We start from the raw sequence: 25,914 nt of genomic DNA, 5'->3' as shown, positions 1-25,914 counted from the left end.
CCAGCCCATCTCCTCTATCCTAGCTCCCAGCCCAGCCCCTCTCTTCTAGCCCCCATCCCCTCTGTCCTAGACCCCAGCCCATCCCCTCTCTCCTAGTCCCCAGCCCCTCTGTCCTAGCCCCCAGCCCCTCGCCTCCAGCCCATCCCAGCGCAGCCTCTGCGGCTGGGAGACCCGAGCACCGGGGTCCGGAATCTGGGCTGAGACGGGCCGGGGCCGGGGGACGGTCCGGGAGGGGGTGGGGGGACGCCGCCTGGTCCAGAGACCCCCGTCTCCCCCTTCCACCCCCGGGACCCCCCCAGAGGACCCCTCCCTACAGGCGGCAAGGATTGGGGGAGTCTCCGGAGGCGCAGGACCAACCGACCTCGCCATGCCTGGGGCCAAAGCCCCGAGAAGCAGCGTGGTCTAGTGGTTAGAGCCCGAGCCCGGGCTTCAGAAGGTCATGGCTTCCCCTCCCGGCTCCGCCACCTGTCTGCTGGGTGACCTTGGGCGAGTCACTTAACTCCTCCAGGCCCTCGCCTGGGATGGAGCCCGTTATTGGGTAGGGACCGTCTCCATCTGTTGCCAGACTGTCATTTCCCAGCGCTTAGTCCAGTGCTCTGCGCCCAGTAGGCGCTCAATAAATAGGATTGGATGCATGGAGCCCGGCAGACCCCCTCGGCCGGCGTCCCCCCCAGAGCCGGGCCCGTAGTGAGCGCCCTGGGGCTTCTCATTGGGGGGATCCAGCGGTCCGGCCGTGGAGCCCCTTGTTGGGTAGGGACCGTGTCTATTTTTTGCCGAATTGTTTTTCCCAAGCGCTTAGTCCAGTGCTCTGCACACAGTCAGCGCTCAATAAATACGATTGAATGAATGAATGAATGTCTCCATCAGTTGCCGAATTGTCCTTTCCAAGCGCTTAGTCCAGTGCTCTGCGCACAGTAAGCGCTCAATAAAGACGATTGAATGAATGATTGATTTTATCTGTGGCCTAATTTTCCTTCCCAAGCGCTTAGTTCAGTGCTCTGCCCACAGTAAGCGCTCAACAAATGAATGAATGAATGATTGTCTCTATCTGTGGCCTAATTGTCCTTCCCAAGCGCTTGTTCCAGTGCTCTGCACACAGTCAGCGCTCAATAAACGAATGAATGATCGTCTCTGTGGCCTAATTGTCCTTTCCAAGCGCTTAGTCCAGTGCTGCGCCCCCAGTCAGTGCTCAATCAAGACGATCGAATGAATGAAAGAATGAACAAACAGATACGATTGATTGATGTCTCTGTGGGTGAAATGTCCTCTCCCAAGCGCTTAGTCCACAGTCAGCGCTCAATAAAAAGTGGCCGATTTGTCCTCTCCCAAGCGCTTAGTCCGGTGCTCCGCCCGCAGTCAGCGCTCAATAAATACGACCGAATGAATGAATAAGTGTTGGGTAGGGACTGTCTCTATATGTTGCCAACTTGTACTTCCCAAGCGCTTAGTACAGTGCTCTGCACACAGTAAGCGCTCCATAAATCCGACTGATTGATTGACTGATTGATTGAATGATCGTCTCTGTGGGCGAATCGTCCTGTCCGAAGCGCTTAGACCAGTGCTCCCCAGTCAGCGCTCCATAAAGACGACCGAATGATTGAGCGTGTCCATCTGTGGCCCAATCGTCCTCTCCCGAGCGCTCAGACCAGTGCTCCCCAGTCAGCGCTCCATAAAGACGACCGAATGAATGATAGTGTCCATCTGTGGCCGAATCGTCCTCTCCCAAGCGCTCAGTCCAGCGCCCAGCCCCCAGTCAGCGCTCCATCAAGACGACTTACCGAATGAATGGAGCCGGGAAGCGCCACGTGCTCCCCGCCCGGGCCGGGCAACTCGACGACGGCTTCCTCGGGCCCCTGCGGGCCCGGGCCTGGCGAGGCCGGGCCTTACCAGGACGCCCTGGGACTGACAGGCAAGGCCCTGCTGGCCGCCCTGTTGGCCCTGCTGACCCTGGCCACCCTCCTGGCCAACGCCTTCGTCATCGCCACGGTGCGCCGGACCCGCAAGCTGCACAGCCCGGCCAACTACCTGATCGCCTCGCTGGCCGCCACCGACCTGCTGGTGGCCCTCCTGGTCATGCCGGTGAGTACGGCCTACACGGTGACGGGCCGCTGGACCTTCGGCCAGGGGGTGTGCGACTTCTGGCTGCTGTCGGACATCACCTGCTGCACGGCCTCCATCCTGCATCTCTGCGCCATCGCGCTGGACCGCTACTGGGCCATCACCGACGCCGTGGACTACTCGGCTCGCCGGACCCCTCGCCGGGCGGCCACCATGGTGGCCCTGGTGTGGGGCCTGTCGGTGGCCATCTCCTTGCCGCCCCTCTTCTGGCGCCAGGCCCGGGCCGGGCCGGGCTCGGCCTGTGCCGTCAACACTGACCACATCCTCTACACCGTCTACTCCACCGTGGGCGCCTTCTACCTGCCCACCCTGCTGCTCATCGCGCTCTACGGCCGCATCTACGCCGAGGCCCGCTCGCGCATCCAAAAGCAGGCGCCGGGCCCCGCCGCCCGGGGTCCCTCCGTGGGCAAGAGGCTGACCCGCGCCCGGCTGCTGCCCCCGCCCGAGTCCCCCGGCTCCGCCGGGGTGGTCCCCCCGGCCGGCATCCGCGTCCGGCTGTCCGACGCCCTCCTGGAGAAGAAGCGCCTGGCCGCGGCCCGGGAGCGCAGGGCCACCCAGACCCTGGGGGTCATCCTGGGGGCCTTCATCGGCTGCTGGCTGCCCTTCTTCATCCTGTCCCTGCTGCTGCCCATCTGCAGGGAGGCCTGCCCCTTCCCCGCCGCCGCCTTCGACTTCTTCACCTGGCTGGGCTACCTCAACTCCCTCATCAACCCGCTCATCTACACCCTGTCCAACGAGGACTTCCGACAGGCCTTCCACAAGCTGGTCCGCGCCCCCTGCCCCGCCTGCTGCCCCTGCCCGCCCTGAGACAACGGGGACCGCCGGGCCCGGTTGGACTCCGGGCCAGGGAACCGGGGAAAGAGGGGAGCGACCCGGGCCCGTGCGCCCAGGACCTGTGCGCTCCGGATCCGTGCACCCTGGACCCGTGCGCTCCAGACCTGGGCACCCTTGGCCCGTGCTCCCTGGACCCGTGTGCTCCAGACTCGTGAGCCCTGGCTTCTTGAGCCCCGGATCTGTGCTCTCCAGAACTGTGAGCCCTGGGTCCATGCGCTCCGGACCCGTGCGCCCAGGAACGGGGAGCCCCGGATCCGTGTGCCCAGGACCTGTGAGCCCAGGACCCGTGCGCCCTGGATCCGTGAGCCCTGAATCTGTGAGCCCCGGATCCGTGCGCTGCAGACCCGTGAGCCCCGGACCCGTGTGCTCCAGACCCGTGCACCCTGAGCCCGTGCTCCCTGGATCCGTGCTCTGCAGACCTGTGTGCCCTGGGCCCGTGCGCTCCAGATCCGTGCTCCCAGGACCCGTGTGCTCCAGACCCGTGCGCTCCGGACCTGTGCATCCTGGGCCCGTGTGCTCCGGACCCGTGCGCCCTGGCTCCGTGAGCCCTGGACGGGGTGAGCCCCGGATCTGTGCGCTCCAGACCCGTGAGCCCTGGGTCCATGCGCTCCGGGACTGTGTGCCCAGGAACGGGGAGCACCGGATCCGTGCACCCAGGAACCATGTGCTCCAGATCCGTGAGCCCCGGACCCGTGTTCTCCAGACCCGTGCGCCCAGGACCCGGGAGCCCCAGACCCGTGAGCCCCGCACCCGTGCGCTCCGGAGCTGTGCACCCTGAGCCCGTGCGCCCTGGATCTGTGCTCTGCGGACCCGTGTGCCCTGGGCCCGTGCGCTCCAGATCCGTGCGCCCAGGACCCGTGTGCTCCAGACCCGTGAGCTCCGGACCTGTGCACCCTGGGCCCGTGCTCTACGGACCCGTGAGCCCAGGACCCGGGAGCCCCGAATCCGTGCACCCTGGACCCGTGCGCTGCGGACACGTGTGTTCCAGACCTGTGCACCCTGGGCCCGTGTGCTCCAGACCCGTGCGCCCTGGATCCATGCTCTGCGGACCCATGTGCCCTGGCCCGTTCGCCCCGGATCCATGTGCCCAGGATGGGGGAGCCCCGGATCCGTGTGCTGCGGACACGTGCGCCGCGGACCCATGAGCCCTGGGCCCGTGCACTCCTAGACCCGTGCGCCCCGGACCCGTGCGCCCAGGATTGGAGAGCCCTGAAACCGTGCACCCTGGACCCGTGCGCTCCAGATTTGTGCACCCTGGGCCCATGCTCTCTGGACCCCTGAGCCCTGGACCCGTGCGTCCTGGGCCCGTGTGCTCCGGATCCGTGTGCTCCTGACCTATGCACCCTGGGCCCATGTGCTGCGGACACATGCTCTCCAGATCCGTGTGCACTGGACCCGTGTGCTCCCGACCTGTGCGCCCTGGGCCCGTGTGCTCCCGACCTGTGCACCCTGGGCCCGTGCGCTTTGGACCCGTGCACCCTGGACCCGTGCTCTGTGGACCTGTGAGCCCTGGACCAGAGAGCCCCTGATAGCGCACCCAGGACCCGTGTGCTCCCAATTTCTGTGCCCTGGACCCGTGCTCTGCAGACCCTTGTGCCCTGGGCCTGTGTGCTCCGGACCCCTGTGCCCAGCACCGGTGAGCCCCAGAACCAAGCACCCTGGGCCCGTGAGCTGTGGACCTGTGCTCCCCCTGTCCTGACCAGGAACCCAGCAAGCTCCAGCCCGGTCACCACCCTACGTGGGTTGGCACGGACCTGCCCTGGGCGCGGGGAGACTAAAGTTCCCCCTTCACCCCCAGACAGAGGCCTGGCAGCGACACCCCCCACCCTCTCCTCCAGGTCCCCTTCAACAAGTCAAGCCATCTCCATGCACAGCCAGAGCCATGCCCACTGTGCCCACCAACTCCCACCCTGGCCTCCCCCAAGGGTGCAAACCCACCCCCGCCGCCGCCCTTGGCACAGCAGTGAGGTGAGACCCGCGGGGTTACTCGCCTTAAGGGAAAGAAAGAAGCTTCAGTTTACTTGCCTTGTCCGGAGTTGGGGGGAGGGGGTTTAGACGAGGCCTCCATTTGAATTTTCTTGGAGTACCCCCTCCTCCAGTAAGCAGGACCACCACTGTCCAAGATTGGAAGGGGTGGGGGGTGGGGAAGAATTCTGCCTCTGACCCTGGGCCACTCAAGGTCATCCTGAGCCATTGCTCTTCAACCCCAAACCAGACTGGCAGGTTGCAGACGTTCCTGAGCGGAAAAGTCCGCACACTCGTGCATACCCACAAACACACTCATACCTTCTGCGTGCACCAACTTTTCTCTTGAAACACTCCCACCCGGTGCCACAACAGCTGGGATCAAAGCTCAGAGGCAAAAAAACAACCAGGTAATTTTTGTTGAAAACACAGCCCAACCGAAAGAGACTTTGGCTGGCTCGTCCCAAGGTTTCACTCTGGTATTTCTCTTTAACTTGCGAGTTGAAGGGGAATAGTCTGAGGGCAGGTAATTTGCGATGAGGTGAATGGATGGCTTTGCTCTGCACGGGAGGTGGGGTGTCAGCTCAGCTCCCTTTCAAGGCCCGGGAGAGAGGGAAGAGGCACGGAGTCTCCTGGGAGAATCCCGATTCTACCCTCGAACAGGCTGGAGTCCTTCCTTCACAGGACAGAGAGTGGAGACGAGGGTGCTTGTCATGAACCAGATTCCTATCGCTCTTTAAAGGACGAAAGGGCAAGCGTGGGCATTCCCCTGGCTTTAACCAAACCGCAATTACAATCTCCCTGGGATGGTGCAGTCCATGTTTCCCACTTAAGCCTGGCCACACACTCATCCACACCGATTCCCAAGCCCTGATCCATCTAGAAATCGGCTATGTAAATTCCCAAATCCTAAAAACGGTCCCGCGTGGGCCTGAACCCATCGCACGTTCTGAAACAGCTTCGTCACCGCACAGAGAATGGTTAAAAATCTGGATGCACTTTCAAATGAAATAATACCTTGTTTACCTACGGTTTATCCTAGTTTTGCCTTTTCATCAAGAGGAGTTCCAGGTCATTCCGGCAGAAAAGTCCTGTGCGTATTTGGCACAGTTTGCTGGGGTAGAATTGCCTATAGCATTCCTCCTCTCAACAAACATGTAATTGAAAATGCAATTTAAAAAATGTTAAATAAAAGTCTTTACCGAGTTCTAAAGAGCGCTTGATCACAATCTTACTTTCAACTGGTGGCCGTTCGCCTTGACTGTTCAGTGTTAGGTTTAGCCCTTCCCTGGAGCCTCTGGGAAGAGGTTATTGAGGATGAATGATACCGCCAGCTACAGTCAGAAACTCGTTTTTTAGCGGACGTGTTTGATCTTCCTTTTAGGCCCGTATTTGATGGGTTTCTCTTCTGGATAACTCCAGTCGATGGAATAGCAAACGACACAGCGTGCTGGGAAGCAGAACGGCATTGCGGAGAGAGCACAGGCCCGGAGCGCGGGTTCTAATCCCGGCTCCGCTGTCTGTCTGCTGTGCGACCTTGGGTAAATTGCTTCACTTCTCTGGGCCTAAGTCATCTCATCTGAAAAATGGGGGTTGAGACTGTGAGCCCCACATGGGGCAGGGACTGTGTTCAACTCGATTGGCTTGTTACCCCCCCAGGGCTTAGTACAGTGCCTGGCACATATAGTCAGCGCTTAACCAATACCATCATTTTTTTCTTCCAAAAGGCACATCTTATACTTGGCCCAATGGAAAGAGGATGGGCCTGGAAGTCAAAAGATCTGGGTTCTAATTCCGCTCAGCCACTTGTCTGCCATGTGATCTTAGGCAAGTCAGTTCACTTCTCCGTGCCTTAGCGAACTCATCTGGAAAATGGGGATGAAGAGAACGAGCTCCATGTCGGGCAGGGACTGTGTCCAAACTGATTAACTTGCATCTATCCCACTTAATACAGTGTCTGGCACATAGTAAATGCTAAAACAAAATACAGTTTAAATGTGCCATAATCCCCCTTGCGGGCAGGGAATGTGTCTCCCAACTCTGTTATGTTGTATTCTCCCAGTGCGCTGCACACGGTAAGCATTCAATAAATACTATCGATTGATTGATTACATGCAATGAGCAACTGGTGTTCAGATTGCTTTAGGTACAAACAGTGAACAAGCAAACAGGAGTCTGCTATGGAAATTGAGGAAATTTTCTTTACCTGAAAATCCCACCATCAGATAGCAGAGGACAACAGTATCTGCCAACCCCCTGCTGCCGAAACTGATGGAAAACATTCTTGAGAAATAGATAAGCCAGTTTTGGGATTTGTAATGCTCCCAGTGGCTTTAAGAAATGGTCAGGAATATCATTTTTCAGGGTATTTGTTAAGTGCTTATTATGTGCCAGGAACTGTACTGACCACTAGGATAAATACAAGCCAATCAGATTGGGTGCAGTCCATCTCCCACGTGGGGCTCATCCCCATTTTACAGATGAGGAAACAAGCACAGAGAAGTTAAGCAACTGGCCCAAGGTCACACAGCAGGTAAGTGGTGGAGTCGGAATTAGCACCCAGGTCCTCCTGACTCCTCAGCCTGTGCTCTATCCCCCAGGCCTTGCTGCTTCTCAGTGTTTCTTGGGTGTTTGACAAAGTTCTTGCCTTCTTAAGGTTGAAAACATACTCATTCATTAACTCTTTTGATTTTAGCAAGAAATCCCTTCTATGTCTTTTGGGGACAGCTTTTAAAGAATCCCTATCAAGGGGAAATTTAAACTAGGTGGGAAAAAGACAACTCATATTTGGGACTGGAGTGTTTATTGACTTAAATAATGTTCATCACTGGATGCTCTTTCTTTTTTTTTTTCCTATTTCAATGGCGTCTGTTTAGTTTGGTGATCTCAAGAGTAGCCAGATTTGCAAGATAATCATCATAATAATTGTGGTATCTGTTAAGCCCTTACTATGTGTAAAACACTATACGAAACCTTGGAGTAGATACAAGGTAATCAGGTACCACGTGGGGCTCTCAGGGTAAGCAGGCGGGAGAACAATAATAATAATAATGATGGTATTTGTTAAGTGCTTACTATGTGCAAAGCACTGTTCTAAGCGCTGGAAGGAAGTGCTGTTTTGCAGGTGAGGGAACTGAAGCCCCGAGAAGTGACTTGTCCAAGGTCACACAGAAGGCAAGTGTCAGAGCTAGGATGAGAACCTGGGTCCTCTGGCTCCCAGGCTTGTGATTTTTCCAATCGGACATGCTTTTTCTGAAGATGGGACTTTGGAGAGCTGGTAGCCATTCTGGGGTGCAAATAAGAAAGGAGACACAGCCTAGTTTTCCCAGGAAAGCAAACTTCCAGCATCATATGTTCCATGGGAAGCAGCATGGCTCAGTGGAAAGAGCATAGGCTTTGGAGTCAGAGGTTCAAATCCCGGCTCCGCCAATTGTCAGCTGCGTGACTTTGGGCAAGTCGCTTAACTTCTCTGTGCCTCAGTTTCCTCATCTGTAAAGTGGGGGTGAAGACTGTGAGCCCCCCGTGGAACAACCTCATCACCTTGTAACCTCCCCAGCGCTTAGAACAGTGCTTTGCACATAATAAGTGCTTAATGAATACCATTATTATTATTGTTATGGTGTGCATGGGGTAGGAACCGGGATGACTGAGAGGGACTAGAATCATATTCTGAAGCCCAAAGCCAGTCTCTATCACCAAGAAAAGGAAGCTTCCAGAAGACAGATGAACACTCCTTAGCTGGAGCCATTAATTCGCCTCGTTAGCCTCTCCTGTGTCAATGCCGGGGAGGGTTCTTTATGGGGTCAATTTCTCAGACCTTTCTGCTAATTGGATTTGGAACTGCCACGGGGTCAGTTTATCGAGGCTCCTCCTCTGGACTGTGGCACTGCCCTCCGCCCACCCTCTCCCGAAGCCTGAGTTCTTGGTCACGGGGCACAGACATTAACTCCCTTTTGGGGGCAAACACACACACATCTATACATATCTAGCTATTAAAGGGTTTGGCAAAGGAAATCATTAATTTCAGAGGTTTCAGGAGGTTTAAACCAAACAGTATTTACAAACAAACGTACACTCCATTTGAGTTGCATTGGCTTCCACTACGTCAGGTTTTTTCATGGTCTTACCTCTGATGGGCCAAGACTACATGGGGAAGAACTTAGAGAAGCCACAGGGACTAGTGGAGGGGAAAATGGGGAGAACAGTTTAAAGAGGGCAGCAGCAGCCGGGCGGGAGGAGTTGGGGAGAGGAGCAGAGATGGAAGCTTATCTCATCTCCGGGTATAATCACCAGGGAGGAGATACCTCCTCTCCTCCTGCCAAGTCAGGTCACTGGGACCATTTCCAAGGCAATTGGGCGATTTTTGCTTCCCATGCTGCTTCCAGCCTGAGAAGCAGCATGACCTAATGGAAAGAACACGGGCCTGGGATTCAGAGGACCTGGGTTCTAATTCCTGCTCGACCAATTGCTCACTCATAGATACCTTGGTCAAGTTGCTTCACTTCTCTTTGCCTCAGTTTCTTCAGCTGTAAAATGGGGAACAAATATCTGTTCTCCGTCCCTTCTTTAGATGGTGAGCACCATAAGGGACAGAAACCGTGTCCAACTGGATTCATTTATATCTATTGAGAAGCAGCGTGGCTCAGTGGAAAGAGCCCGGGCTTTGGAGTCGGTGGTCATGGGTTCAAATCCCGACTCCACCACTTGTCAGCTGTGTGACTTTGGGCAAGTCACTTCACTTCTCTGGGCCTCAGTTACCTCATCTGTAAAATGGGGATTGACTGTGAGCCCCCCGTGGGACAACCTGATCGCCTTGTAGCCTCCCCAGCGCTTAGAACAGTGCTTTGCACATAGTAAGCGCTTAATAAATGCCATTATTATTATTATTATTACCCCAGTATTTAGAACTGGGCATGACACAAGTACTTAACAAATGCAATAATAAAAACAATAATAATAATTCATGATAATAATAATGATATTGTTCTAAGGACTGGGGTAGATACAAGTTAATCAGGCGGGACACAGTCTCTGCACCACATGGCTAACACCCTTCTCCCCATTTTACAGATGAAGTAACTGAGGCACGGAGAAGTGAGGTGACTTGCCCAAGGTCACGCAGTAGACATATGGCAGAGTCAGGATTCGAACACAGGTCCTTCTGACTCCCAGGCCAATACCCTACCCACTAAGCCACATCGCTCCTCATTATTATAATTATTATATTATGATATAATATATAATTGTAATAATGACACTATATTATTATTCAATCATTCAATTGTATTTATTGAGCACTTACTGTGTGCAGAGCACTGTACTAAGCACTTGGAAAGTACAATACAGCACTAAAGAGAGACAATCCCTGCCTACAATGGACTTACAGTCTTGAAGACAGTTTACCTCTCTCCCAAGGCTTTCCTTGTTCATAATAATAATAATAATAATGGTATTCGTTAAGCGCTTACTATGTGCAAAGCACTGTTCTAAGCACTGGGGTAGATGCACAGTGATCAGGTTGTCCCACGGGGGGCTCATAGTCTTAATCCCCATTTTACAGATGAGGGAACTGAGGCCCAGAGAGGTGAAGTGACTTGCCCAAAGTCACAAAGCTGACAAGTGGCAGAGCCGGGATTTGAACCCATGACCTCTGACTCCAAAGCCCGGGCTCTTTCCACTGAGCCACGCTGCTTCTCTAGCCATCTTAGCCAAGATCTTTTGGCTCTTTTAGCCAAGATCATCTAGCCCAGTCTCTCCAAAGCGCTCTGTACAGTGCTCTGCACACAGTAAGAGCTCAATAAATACAATTATAACTGTATGATTATTATTATACTTTACTATTCAATACTATATATTACTATACATAGTAAGTTATAATAGATAACTGACAATCTCTCCACTCAGTAGCCCCCACTCAACTCTGCTCACATGCTGGACAGTCCAGGGTGGAGTTTGCCCTGAATCCATCTACAGCTTGTCCACGCTGACCCGTTTCAGGTGTGTGACACAGTACCCCTGAAGGCCAAAGATATGATTAACCACTACTGGAAAATTTCATTTTTGGGGTGCTAGAAATAGGCCTCTTCCACTTTCCTACTTTTTAAAGGGAATGAGAGTCTGTTCATCGAACTTTTGTGTGGCACAATAATTAATAATGATAGCTGTGGTATCTGTCAAGTGCTTACTTTGGGCAAAGCACTGTACCAAGTGCTGGAGTAGATACAAGTTAATCAGGTTGGACACAGTTCCTGTCCCACATGGGGCTCACAGTCTGAGGGGGAGGAAGAACAAGTAATGAATCCCCATTTTACAGATGAGGAAACTGTGGCATAGAGCAGCTGCTTTTGGGGTTTTTTTAATGGCATTTGTTAAGGATTTACTATGTGTCAAACACTGTTCTAAGCACTGGGGAGATAAAGTTAATCAGTTTGGACAAAGTCCCTGTCCACAAGGGCTCAGAATCAAAGGTAGGGGGAGGACAAATACCTAAACCCCATTTTACAGATGAGGAAACTGAGGCACAAAGGAGTTAAGTGACTTCCTCTGGACTGTAAGCTTAATGTCTCCTAACTCTGCTATAGTGTACTCTCCCAACACTTAGTACAGTGCTCTGCACACTCAGTACTCAATAAATACAATTGACGATTGATTGATTGCCCAAGGTCACACAGCAGCCAACTCCCTTTGACTAAGAGGGAATGTGGCACAGTTGGCTTTATCCTGGTCCCCTGGGATTTTAAAAATAATAATAATAATAATAATTTGTTAAGCATAATAATAATATTTGTTAAACACTATGTGCCAAGCACTGTGGTATATACTAGGTAATTGGGTGGGACAGAGTCCCTGTCCCACATAGGGCTCTCAGTCTTAATCCCCATTTTACAAATGAGCAAATTGAAGCCCAGAGAAGTTAAGTGACTTACCCAAGGTCACACAGCAGACAAGGGGCAGAGCAGTGTTGGCCTGACGGAAAAATTTTGGGCCTGGGAATCAGACGACCTAGGTTATAATATCAGTTCTACCACTTGTTAGCTGTGTGACCTCGGGAAAGTTACTTCACTTTCCTGTGCCTCAGTTTCCCCAACTGTAAAATGGGGATTGAATACCTGTATTCCCTCCTACCCAGACAGTAAACCCCAAGCAAGACTGGGACACTGTCTGATTTGAACTTACTCCAGGGCTTAGAACAGTGTTTGACACATAGTAACCACTTAATAAATACCATTAAAAAAAAAAGAAAAAGTGGCAGAACAAGAATTATAAACCAGGCTTTCTGACCTCAGGCCCATGCTCTTTCCATTATGCAACCTGTTTCTCTATTACCATAATAATAATTACATTATTATTATTACTATCACTATTATTGTTGTTGTTATTATAGCGGACTCTCCAGTCTCTAGCTTCAAACACTTCTCAACTGCTCATCACCAGGCCCTTCTTACAACAACCACACTTCCTCTTGGGCACACCCCAGTGAAACAGTGTGGACTTGTAGAAAGAGCCTGGGCCTGGAAGCCAGAAGACCTGAGTTCTAATCCTGTCTCTACCACTTACTGGCTGTGTGACCTTTAATTTCTCTGGGTCTCAGTTCCCTCATCTGCAAAATGGGAATTCAGTGAATGTTCACCCTTCTGTGAGCCCCTTGGGGGAAATGATCATCTTGAATCTAGTTTAGCGCTCAGTTCAGTGCTTGAGAAGCAGCATGGCTCAGTGGAAAGAGCATGGGCTTTGGAGTCAGAGGTCATGGGTTCAAATCCCGGCTCCGCCAATTGTCAGCTGTGTGACTTTGGGCAAGTCACTTAACTTCTCTGGGCCTCAGTTCCCTCAACTGTAAAATGGGGATAAAGACTGTGAGCCCCCCGTAGGACAACCTGATCACCTTGTAACCTCCCCAGCGCTTAGAACATAGCTTTGAACTTAGTAAGTGCTTAATAAATGCTATCATTATTATTATTATTGTCCTATAGTAAGCATTTATGAATATCATAATTATTGTTATTATTACTACCTCATAGGGAATGGCAACACTTCTGACTAAGCTAGCACTTACCAGCCATAATCGTCTAACCTAACTACTCATCTTTAGACTGTGAGCTCATTGTGGGCAGGAATATATCTGTTCGTTGTTATATTGTACTCTCCCAAGTGCTTAGTACAGTTCATTGCACATAGTAAGCACTCAATAAATACGATTGAATGAATCCTCTCCCCACCTCTGGAATCTGGGAATCTAGACTCTCCCCAGCCTGTTAATCAGTCAATTAGTAGTATTTATAAAGCTCTTACTGTGGGCTGGGTACTGTACTAAACGCTTAGGGGAGTATAATACAATAGAGTGGGTAGATATAATCCCTGCCCAAGGAGGGCTTATTGTCTAAGATCAAAACCTTCCTTCCAATGATAAGAAAAATCCACATTCTCAATCTCTCACCTTTCAGTACAGATTCTTCATGACAATCCACATCCTCTGCTCTTGAACTCCAGCTGCTGAATGTTGTTGCCCCCTCTAGACAGTAAGCTCCTTATGGGAACTTGTCTGCCAACTGGGTCAAAGCATACTCTCCCAGGCGCTTAGTACAGTGCTGTGCACACAGCCTGTGCTCAATAACTATACTAGACAGACTGATTGGGAGAGTATAGAGTCTTAGTAGTCATGGTCCATGGTCCGCAAGGAGCTTACCATTTTGGGGGAGAAAATGACTTCCATACCCGAGTGGGATTAAACCATCAACCTACTGGTTGATAGTCACGTGCTATCACTTTTATCTACCCCAGTGCTTAGAAAAGTGTTTGACACATAGTAAGTGCTTAACAAATACCATAAAAAAGTACAGTAGCCAGTTGCACCGGAGAAACGTATATTCTCCTTGGTGTTCCTCTACTCCCTTATCTTTAGTCTCCTCCTTCATAGCTGTGAATCAAGAAGAGCTCTCACCTGCTTTCCCCTAAAACCTAACAACTCCACCTATGCCACTCCCTTTGATCTCTAAAACACTTGTTCTTGCGAGAAGTAGTGTGGCTTAGTGGCAAGAGCCCGGGCTTGGGAGTCAAAGGATTTGGGTTCTTATCCCCGCTCTGCCACTTGTCAGCTGCATGACTTTGGGCAAGTCATTTCACTTCTCTGTGCCTCAGTTACTTCTTCTGGAAAATAGGGATGAAGTCTGTGGGCCCCACATGGGACAACCTGATTACCTTGTACTTACTTCAGTGCTTAGAACAGTGCTTGGCACATAATAAGTGCTTAACAAATACCATTATTATTATTATTATTCTGTCATCTCCAATCCCTCACCCTCCCATGATTCCTTTCAACCCGCTTTCCAAAAATGCCCAAGTCTCTCCAATAGTATAAAAGTGTTCTCTGGATGAACTACTTCTATGAGCCATCCCGGAGTCCTTCCGTCCACACACTGAGTCACCTCTCAGTGGTAACAATAATTACGGTCATTATAGTTTTTGTTAAGTATTACATGCCACACACTGTGCTGAGTGCTGGGTTAGAGCCAAGATCATCAGGCCCTATATGGGGCTCACAATCTAAGGAGGACGAAGAACAGGATTGGATCCCCATTTTACAGATGAGGGAACCGAGACACCGAGAAGAGAAGTGACTTGCTCAAGTCGCACAACAAGGAATTGGCAGAGTCAGGATTAGAACCCAGGTCCTCTTACTGTACTCTGCTACATTATGATCTTATCTTTGACATTGCCCACCTTGCCCTTCCCATAGAAACACTGAATGAGAAGCAGTGTGGCCTAATGGAAAGAGCAAGGGCCTGAATTTCAGAGGACCTGGGTTCTCCTCCCAGTTCTGCCACTTGTCTCTTATGTGATGCTGGGCAAGTCAATTCACTTCTCTGTGCCTCAGTTCCCTTGTCTGTAAAATGGGGATTAAGACCATGAACCCCAGGCGAGACAGGGACTGTGTCCAGCCTGATTTGCGTATATCCACCCCAGTGCTTAGTATAGTGCCTGGCACATAGTAAAAGCTGAACAAATACCATAATTATTATTAATAATTATTTAATACAATGCTTTGCATATAGTGAGTGCTAAATAAATATTCCTGATTGATTGAATAATCGCTCTACCTCTCTCACCTCAACTTTTCACGTCTTCAATTTTGCATCTTTTCGTGACTCCTGGGATTCTCCACATGGATGGTGACCCACTGACCCCTTAAATTCAAGATGGTAAAGCTAAACTCATCATCTTCCCTCTTAGTAATGATAATAATAATGATATTTGTCAAGCACTCACTATATGCAAGTCACTGTACTAAGCGATGGGGTGAATACAAGCAAATCAGGTTGGACACAGTCCCTGTCCTGCAAGGGGCTCGCAGTCTTAATCCCTATTTTACAGATGAGGTAACTGAGGCACAGAGAAGTGAAGTGACTTGCCCAAGGTCCCACAACAGACGGAGCTGGGATTAGAACCCAGGACCTTGTGATTCCGAGGCCCGTGCTCTAGCCACTGAAACCATCCCCTCCCCTGCGGCTTTCCCATCACCGTTGACAATATCACAATCGACCTTATCCCAAAAGCTCCCAACCTTGATCAGTCAGTTAGCCAGTCAATCAAATTACTGAGCACTTCTGTGTGCAGAGCACTGTACTAAGCACTTGGGAGAGAACATTATAATAATATAACAGACACAGTCCCTGCCCACAATGAGCTTGCAGTCCAGAGGACCAGCTTACAGCCTCGAGTCATCTTTGAGTCCTCTCTCTCATTCTATTATCTTCCACCTTAAGACTATTTAGTGAATCCTTCTGGTTTTTCCTTCACTGGCTCCATCATCTCCCTCTTCACTTTGCCATCCACCACTTAGGAGCTTTTCAGGTTCTCCTGCATCAACTTCCTTACTGGTCTCCCTGTCTCCAGCCTTTTCTTTCTTCAGTCTATCCTATTCAGGACCACTCTGGTATCATTTCCTTAAAATGCCATTCAAAAAATTAGCTCCTCTTCTTAATGTCTATACATTTATCTTTTCATCCAACAAAAAATCTTGATATTTGGCTTCTTCCTTCACCCATCATAACCCAGGTCTTATGGGAAGCAACGTGGCATAATGGGAAGAACACGAGTCTGGGAGTCGGAAGGTTGTGGGGTTCTAATCCCGGCTCCACCACTTGTCTGCTGTGTGACCTTGGACAAGTCACTTCACTTCTCTGTGCCTCAGTTATCACATCTGTCAAATGGGGATTGAGACTGAAAGCGCCACGTGGGACAGGGACTGTAGCCAACCCAATTTTTATGTACCCACCCTAGAGCTTAGTAAAAATAATAATAATGATGGCATTTATTAAGTGCCTATGATGTGCAAAGCACTGTTCTAAGCGCTGGGGAGGTTACAAGGTGATCAGGTTGTCCCACGGGGGGCTCACAGTCTTCACCCCCACTTTACAGATGAGGAAACTGAGGCCCAGAGAGGTTAAGTGACTTGCCCAAAGTCACACAGCTGACAATTGGCGGAGCCGGGATCTGAACCCATGACCTCTGACTCCAAAGCCCAGGCTCTTTCCACTGAGCCATGTTGCTTCTTAGTACAGTGTCTAGAACATAGTAAGCACTTAAATGCCATTATTATTATTATTATTATTATTATTGTTATTATTATTATTATTATTATTATTATATTTCTTGCTCTAGCCACACTAGTCTTACAGAACCTCTCAATTCTTCTGTCTTTGAATGAATTCCCTTATTGCTTCTGCTCTAGGCACAGCCCTGCAAAGGAAGCTACTTGCAAATAGGTTTTCTTCTTACGGCACGTTCTCACCATGGTGCCCACTGCTTCTTCCTGAAGCATTCATTCCCTCACTTCACCTCCATCCTTCTGGTCCCTCTGACTCTCCCCCCAACCTCGGAGTGACAAGCCAGACCAATCTGGTTGGTCAGGAGCTTTTACATCCATGCTGCATTAATGTAGTAGATTGATGGTGGTGGAATAATGGGGAATTGATCAGAGAAAATGTTAAGCTAAAAGCAGCATAATTTTTCTATTAATACTAATTTTCCTCTGGGTGACAGTTTTACAAGGAAAGATAGAGGATTTTCTTTGGAATGAATTCATTAAGCAGCAGTGGGCAATACTTGAAAAGGATGTATTGGTGTATGCACAACGGACACACATTTGCAGAACGAAAAATGCACTGAATCCCTGAAATCACTAGTGTCTCGGAAGAGATGAATACGGTGAGCTTTTGCCATGACTTCTGAGGCAACCTTCATGTCATCAATAGTAGGTTTTGAACACTTACGGAGCATTTGTGAGAATACAAGACAACAGGGTTGATTGTGGTTTGGGGGAGGGAAATAGTCACCATGATCTTTGCTGGACTTGAGTCTCAGGAGAGATCCAGGCAGGGAATAATACCTGAACTTCTACAGAGTGTTCATACGTTCTGCAAAACCATTTGACCCCCTCAGTTGACCTGATCTCTGGATGTTACTGAAAATGTTTATCAGCCTTGGACAGTGTACAAAGATCTTTCATTGTTGGATTGGGTTTACAACATTATTTCATCTTGTGTGGCTCAGTGGAAAGAGCCTGGGCTTGGGAGTCAGAGATCGTGGGTTCTAATCCCGCTTCTGCCACTTGTCAGCTGCGTGACTTTGGGCAATTCACTTAAACTTCTCTAGGCCTCAGTTCCCTCAACTGTAAAATGGGGATTAAGTCTGTGAGCCCTACGTGGGAAACCCTGATTACCTTGTATCTACCTCTGTGCTTTGAACAGTGCTTTGCACATAATAAGCGCTTAACAAATGTCATCATTATTATTATTATCATTATCCTTATTGAAGGCACTTATCCAAGAGGACTTCCCTGACTAAAACTGCTTTTCCTTTTTTTCATCACTCTTTCATCACATCATCACTCTTTCATTTTTTCATCACATCACTCTCATCATCCTTTATTCCTCCCCCATTCCCATCCCCACAACACTTATATCCATATCTGTAATTTATTTATTTATATTAATGTCTGTCTCCCCCTCTAGACTGTAAGCTCATTGTGGGCAGGGAATGTGTCTGTTATATTGTTACACGGTACTCTCCCAAGCATTTAGTAATAATTGTGGTATTTGTTAAGCGCTTACTATATGCCAGGAACTGGGGTAGATACAAGACAATTGAGTTAGACACAGTCCCTGTCCCACATGGGGCTCACAGTCTTAATCCCCATTTTACAGATGAGATAACTGAGGCACAGAGACGTGAAGTGACTTGCCCAAGGTCACACAGCTGACAAGTGGCAGAGTCGGAATTAGAATCCAGACGCCCAGGCCCGTAGGCCAATGCTCTGCACACAGTAAGCACTCAATAAATATGACTCACTGGTTGACTGACTTACCAGAGCCTCTCCTCCATCGCCAATGGAGTAAAATATGACTATGTACTAGATTCTGGTCTTTTTTCACCTTTTTTATGGAGCTCTGCTCAAGGATGTAATACAGAAATAGAAAGCGGATGGCAGAATCTGATCTTCTGGGAAATTTTCGCAGCTCAACAGCCTTAGAATGTCATTCAAAGTCCTTGAAACACACATACTGATATGATTGTGCTTCACAAAGCACTCCCATAACAAGACTTTCAGATGATTTTGAACCGCTGCTCAGCAGCAGCAAAGCTCTGTGGTCTGACAATTAGGCTGCAGAAGATGAAGATCGCGACAAAGCCGGTACCTTACAGAATCTCGCCAACTAAGGAAATCCATTGATTTAAGGGTCACTGAATTCTGTTCTCTAAAGAGTCCCGTATTGAATGGCAACAAGATAAAACACGTCTTCGCTCACCCTTTCTCTGTGACATTACTGGGGGTTCTCGGATCTAAATCCAGGCTGAAATAATAATTGTGGTATTTGTAGGTGTTTACTGTGGGCCAGGCACTGTATTAAGGGCTGGGTTGGATACAAGCATGTGGGGCTCAATTCCCTTTTTAGAGATGAGGTAACTGAGGCACAGAGAAGTGAAATGACTTGCCCAAGGTCCCACGGCAGACATCTGATCATCTTGTATCTATCCAAGTGATTAGCATGGAGTTTAACACCGAACAAGTCAGTGAGTGGTATCTATTGAGCATTCACTGTGCACATATTAATAATAATTACCATAATGATAATTGTGGGGTATTTGTTAAGAGCTTACTCTGTGCCACATATTGTTCTAAGCACTGGGGTAGATACAAGTTAGTCAGGACCCATTTGGAGCTTACAGTCTAAGTAGGAGGGAAAACAAGTACTGAATCCCCATTTTGCTGATGAGGTAACTGAGGCACTGTCAGTCAGTCAAACATAGTTATTGAGCTCTTACTGTGTGCAGAGCACTGTACTAAGCGCTTGGGAGAGTATAACAGACACATTCCTTGCCCTCAACGAGCTTAGAATCTAGGGGGACAGAGAAGTGAAGTGACTTGCCCAAGGTCACACGCAGCAAAGTGGCAGAGTCAGGATTAGAACCCAGGTCCTTCCAACTCCCAAGCCCATGTTCTGTCCAAATGAACACACTGCTTCACTTCTTACATGCCAGAACAAACAGACATACCAGAAGAAATTAGCCACCCAGAGAGTTGGTTTCAGACTTGAGGGAACTGGAGTGGATTTGCTCGGAGAATACTAATTCCCCGCGCAAAGACAGTGTGATTGTCTGAAAGATCCCTTCATCTGCCCTCCATCAGATCGGCATCCACTCCGGCTACTACGGCTGTTCAGCGCGTTCGCCCAACACTGATATTTACCATGGCAACAGTTGCAGTCTCCCGCCATCAGGCTGAGCTCTTGTTTGGCCGTGGCAGCGTCCTCCTGTGAACAGAAAGCCTTTCAGAGGACCGTGCCTGCTTCTGCATAGAGGCGGACTGGAATTTGGGCTTTTCCAATCTGCTCGGTCTTCAACTCCAAGTCACACCCTGAATTTGTAGGATCACTTCAAAGAGGCCTCATCAATCAATCAATCAATCATATTTATTAAGTGTTTGCTGTGTGCAGAGTACTGTATGAAGCGCTCGGGAGATTACAGTATAACAGAGTTGGTAGACACTTTCCCTCCCTGCAAGGTGTTTACTGTCTAGAGGGGGGCACAGACGTTAATGTGAATAAATAAATTATGGATATGGACGTAAGTGCTGAGGATGGGGTGATTTAGGGTGCAAATTCCAATGCAGATGTGATGAAAAAAGGAGGAGAAAAATAAATGAGGGCTTAGACAGGGAAGGCCTCTTGGAGGAAATGTGCTTTAAAAGAGGCTTTGAAGGTGGAGAGAGTGATCATCTGTGGGATATAATGGGGGAGGGAGTTCCAAGCCAGAGTCAGTCAATCATGTTTACTGAGCGTTTACTGTGTGCACAGCACTGAACTAAACTCTTGGAAGAGTACAACAGAACAATATAACAGACACATTCCCTGCACACAACGTGTTTACAGCCCAGAGGAGGGCTGTATTTATTTCATTTGTACATATGTACTATTCTATTTATTTTGTTAATGATGTGCATCTAGCTTTACTTCTATTTATTCTGATGACACCTGTCCACATGTTTTGTTTTGTTGTCTTTCTTTCCCTTCTAGATTGTGAGCCCGTTGTTGAGTAGGGACCGTCTCCATATGTTGCCAATTTGTACTTCCCAAGAGATTAGTACAGTGCTCTGCACATAGTAAGTGCTCAATAAATACAATTGAATGAATGAAAGAATGAAAGTGTGGGTAGAGGCAGGATGCGGGCGAGGGGTCGATGGAGGGATAGATGAGATTGAGGTACAGTGAGGACGGTGGCATTAGAGGAGCGAAGTGGTGTGCTGGCCCTGGAAGAACTGACTCTTCTGTGCGTGAGTCCAGCATACATCGATGGACTCCTCTCGACCTGCTGTGTCCAGCACTGTCTCCCCCGTCAGTCCTTTCCCAGGTTTCCGCCTCACTGAGGCTTCCCGTTTCCACCAGAGCTGAATCCATGAGGTGAGGTCATTCTCAAAAGAGTTACTTCAAATGTTGAGCACCCAGACCTCTGGTTCAATCACTCAATCGCATTTATTGAGCACTTACTGTGTACTGAGCATTGTACTAAAAGCTTGGGAAAGTACTATACAACAGAAGTTGGTAAACACACTCCTTGCTCACAACATGATTCACTAGCCTCCTCCAAAATCTCCAGAAGCTACCGATTTCTCTCTGAATGAGACACTCCTGATCATTAATCAGTCAATCAATACATAGAATTTACTGAGCACTTACTCTTGGCTGAGAACTGTAGCTGCAAGGTTCTTCACCGCCTTTGTCTTTATATATCTGCAGTCCTCATCAGCTATTCTCCTGCACACATCTTTCACTTTTCCTAGCCTAATCTTCCTCCTGTTTTGTTTTTTATTGCTGTTGTTGTTGTTTTAAATGTAGGATAGCAGCTGTGTTCAACCTGATTATCTTGAATCTACCCCAGCACTTAGAACATTGCTTGACACGGAGTAAACACTTAACAAATACCATTTAAGAAACACAAACAGAAAACGAGCTGACAGTCTAGTGGGGTTTCTGGCTAATGTCCAAACAATATGTGGATTGAAATCATTTAAATTTCCCTTCAGTCACAGCCACCTGGGACTGGCATCATTAGTGTCCCAAATAGGGCAGAATCAAATCAAGTCCAAGTGTCCAGGAAGATGGGAGTGGAGGGAAAGTCCGATTAAAATCTATCAAAATAATTAACAGGAGGAAAGCCATCAACTATTCACCATGCCTCAATGGAGCCAAGTGGATTAATTTTCTCGGGGGAACAGAAACCTAGGCTGCTAAGTTTCACTTACCTGGAGGGAGAGGACTAGATCAGATGACTGAGGTGAAAAAGAACCTCTAGACATCAGCAGATCTAGTCCTCTGCCTTCAGGTATGTGAATGATTTAATCAATCAGTCAATCAATCAATCAATCGTATTTATTGAGCGCTTACTGTGTGCAGAGCACTGTACTAAGTGCTTGGGAAGTACAAGTTGGCAACATATAGAGACAGTCCCTACCCAACAGTGGGCTCACAGTCTAGAAGGGGACGCAATCTTTTCTTTTTTTTAAGGGTATTTGTTAAGCGCTTACTATGTTCCTGACACCGTTCTAAGCTGCTGCTAAGCATGACGTAGCATGACGCAGTGACTAGACCAGGGATCTGGGAGCCAGAAGGTCACGGGTTCTAATCCCAGCTCGCCACTTGACTGCTATGCAACCTTGGGCAAGTTAATTGACTTTTCAGTTGCCTCAATTCCCTCATCTGAAAGCGACTGTGAGCCCCACGTGAGACAAAGGACTGTCTCCAACCCAATTTGCTTATATCCACCCCAGTGCTTAGTACAGTGCCTGGCACATAGTAAGCACTTAACAAATACCAAAATAATTAATATTATCATTATTATTAGGCTCTGAGGTAGATACGAGCTAATCAGATTGGATTCAGTCCAAGTCCCACCAAGGGCTCATAGCCTAATCCCAATTTTCCCGATGAGGGAACTGAGGCAAAGATTAGATAAGTGAGATGTGTGGCTTAGTGGAAAGAGAACGGGCTTGGGAGTCAGAGGATGTGGGTTCTAATTCCAGTTCTGCCACTTGTCTGCTGTGTGACCTTGGGCAAGTCACTTAACTTCTCCGTGCCTCAGTTACCTCACCTGTAAAATGGGGATTAAGACTGTGAGCCCCACATGGGACAAACTGATTGCCTTGTACCTACAACAGCGCTTAGAACAGTGAGAATGAGAGCCTTCTCCTTAAGAAGCTGGAAAAGGAGGGATGGTAACTCCTTGCTATGGCAACCCCATTCACCCTCACCTAGTACCCAGCTGGGGCCCTGATCAGTCAATATAATTTCTACGCCGGGTGATGTAACCAAAGCAGTTCTCTTCCCTCTACTTATCCTCACTCCGCTCCCAGTCCACCCTAGCTCACTTCCTCCTTTCCGTCTCTCTCACCCCCAAACTCTTGCTTGCCCCTTCCCCTCTGATTGGGATTCCCTTCCCCATTGCATCTGGCCGATAATAATAATAGTAATAATGATGGCATCTATTAAGTGCTTACCATGTGCAAAGCACTGTTCTAAGTGCTGGAGAGGTCACAAGGTGATCAGGTTGTCCCACGGGGGGCTCACAGTCTTAATCCCCATTTTACAGATGAGGTAACTGAGGCACAGAGAAGTTAAGTGACTTGTCCAAAGTCACACAGCTGACAAATGGTGGGGCTGAGATTTGAACCCATGACCTCTGACTCCAAAGCCCGTGCTCTTTCCACTGATCCATGCTTTCCCCGTCACCAAAGCCCTTCTGGAGTCACATCTCCTCCAGGAAGCCTTCCCTGATTAATATCTCATTTCCTCACCCTAGAATCCTGCACCTCCAGCTATCAATTCAGCTAATTATGATGATTGATAATAATAATCACAATAATTATAATAATAGATATGGTATTTGTTAGGCACTCACTATATGCCAGGAATTGCACTAAGCTCTTATTCTATTTTATTAATGATGTGCATATATATCAAAATTCTATTTTTTCAGATTGATGCTATTGATGCCTGTTAACTTGTTTTGATGTCTGTCTCCCCCCTTCTAGACTGTGAGCCCGTTGTTGGACAGGGATTGTCTCTATTTGTTGCTGACTTGCACTTTCCAAACACTTAGTACAGTGCTCTGCACACAGTAAGTACTCAATAAATATGATTGAATGAATGAACTGGGTAGATACAAGGTAATTAGGTTGGACACAGTCCCTGTTCCACAATGGGTTCACAGTCTTCATCCCCATTTTACAGATGAGGTAATTGAGACACAGAGAAGTAAAGTGACTTGCCCAAGGCCACACAGAAGACTCATGGAGGAGCTGGGATTGGAATCCAGGTCCTTCTGATTCCCAGATCTGTGCTTTATCCACTAGACTACACTGCTTCTCTGATGATGATGATGATGATGATGATAATGATAATCACGAGAAGCAGTGTGGCTCAGTGAAAAGAGCCCTGGCTTTGGAGTCACAGGTCATGGGTTCAAATCCCAGCTCCACCAATTGTCAGCTGTGTAACTTTGGGCAAGTCACTTAGCTTCTCTGTGCCTCAGTTACCTCATCTGTAAAATGGGGATTAAGACTGTGAGTCCCCCATGGTACAACCTGATTACCTTGTAACCTCCCTAGAGCTTAGAACAGTACTTTGCACATAGTAAGCACTTAATAAATGTCATTATTATTATGATGATGATGGTGATTGTGGTGTTTGTAAAAAACTTGTTGTGTGCCAGACACTGTGATAAATACTGGGTTAAATGCTGGGGAAAATGTAATACAAGTGGATCAGCTACAGTCCCTTTCCATCATCATCATCATCATCATCAATCGTATTTATTGAGCGCTTACTGTGTGCAGAGCACTGTACTAAGCGCTTGGCAAGTACAAGTTGGCAACATATAGAGACAGTCCCTACCCAACAGTGGGCTCACAGTCTAAAAGGGGGAGAATAGTGCATAGTTGGGGCTCAGTGATTACAATTAATTGATTAGCTTAACTGGTATCATAGAAAGGATTTATTCCTGCCTCTGACCGGACAGCCTACATATCCACACTCACCGCAGCCCTCAGGGTGGAAAAGCAAATCTTTTGGAAGGGTCATACTCTCTAGTGGCTCCTAACTCGATCAGAAAGCACCGTGCCTAGTGGAAAGCACACAGGCCTGGGAGTTAGAGGACTGGGGTTCAAATGCTGGCTTTGTCACATGCACGTTGTGTAACCTTGGGCAAGTTGCTTAACTTCTTTGCACCTCAGTTTCCTCATCTGCAAAATGGGGATTCAGCACTAGTTCTCCCTCCTTCTTAGACTGTGAGCCCCATGTGGGACCTGGTTATCTTCTAGGTAACCCAGTGCTTGGCACATAATAAGTGCTTAACAAATACTGCAATTATCTGAAAGGACAGGGAAGGGAATCTAAAGATTCTGGTGGTGGAGGAGTGTATATTCCCCCTAGGATCACTGGATAGGCCAGAGCATCTGTCTATACGGTGGACTCTACACTTTAATGGCTCATTTTATCACTTCTCATTGCTGTGTATGCACAGCACTAAATCTTGGTTTAGTCCTTTTGGGTGAAGGAACATTCTTAGTGTTATATAATTTAATATCTCAATTATAGATAGCTGCTTGGCAGGTGAGCAGAAGGGGAAGGGAAAAGGAAAATGGGCACCCATTTCCTGCTGACTAGCACCTAAAATTGAGTCAATTAGTGATGGTGGCAGCACCTAATTAGGGTGGAATTGGAAGTTGACACTATCAGCATGAAACAAAATGCAGATTAGTAGGCGAGAGACAGGAGAAAGACTTGGATGTGGGCAAAGAGCAATGAAAAAATTAGAAATAGAAGATGGTGATAAATTCACACTGAATTTTAATGGTATAATTTTATAAGGAGCCAATATCTCCCCCCAAGGAAGAGAAGACATTTTCTTCCCTAGCTATACCATTCTACCGATTTTAAAGACGGGGAGATCTGTAGTTGGAAGGAAGACCGAGTTGAATTTTCTAGACGGTTATTCCAAAGAATCACTAAAATTCAGTTCAAGTAGAGCCGCACGGAAGAAGGATTTCTGAGTGAAAGTGTACACTCATTTATCACCTAGGCTACTGACTATTGCAAATCGAATGCATTGTCAGGTCTCTTAGGATAGCCTTTTAAGAGTAATGAACAAAGAACTCATACCTGCTGTCAACAATGCACTGTTTTTATTCCTAGGCATTCCAGTGAAATCCTGGTTCTCCGCAGGGCTCCTCAATCTACCCAGACCCCACCGCGCTTTTCCAAGAAAACTATGAGTTTGGAACGTCTTTTTGGTTGCTCTAGCCCTTAAAAGAAGTGCAAAATGGCACACGCTGCACAGTTGAGAGCTGGAATCAAATTTCCCAAGTACAAAAGGTTCAAAACTTGCACCAACTATTGGACAAATCACCCCCGAAGTCAGAGCTGGACACAGCTGAAGAAGTTTGCA

General features: G+C 48.5%; 1 protein-coding gene across 1 annotated transcript; it reads left to right on the top strand.

Annotated features, from left to right (window-relative positions):
- Positions 1 to 1,708: 1,708 nt before the first annotated feature.
- On the top strand, positions 1,709 to 2,943 carry HTR1B (5-hydroxytryptamine receptor 1B). Its single transcript, XM_038761151.1, has one exon. It carries the CDS (start codon positions 1,786 to 1,788, stop codon positions 2,923 to 2,925), a length of 1,140 nt encoding a protein of 379 aa, XP_038617079.1. The 5' UTR covers positions 1,709 to 1,785; the 3' UTR covers positions 2,926 to 2,943.
- Positions 2,944 to 25,914: the final 22,971 nt, after the last annotated feature.

This window comes from Tachyglossus aculeatus, chromosome 19 (genome assembly GCF_015852505.1).
Source record: "Tachyglossus aculeatus isolate mTacAcu1 chromosome 19, mTacAcu1.pri, whole genome shotgun sequence".
Classification (NCBI taxonomy): domain Eukaryota; kingdom Metazoa; phylum Chordata; class Mammalia; order Monotremata; family Tachyglossidae; genus Tachyglossus; species Tachyglossus aculeatus.
Note: the sequence above shows the minus strand (reverse complement) of the source record. Positions and strands in the feature narration are given on the sequence as shown.

Coding starts and splice junctions, on each gene's coding strand:
- HTR1B (XM_038761151.1), top strand. CDS start 1,786: ATGGAGCCGGGAAGCGCCACGTGCTCCCCGCCCGGGCCGGGCAACTCG.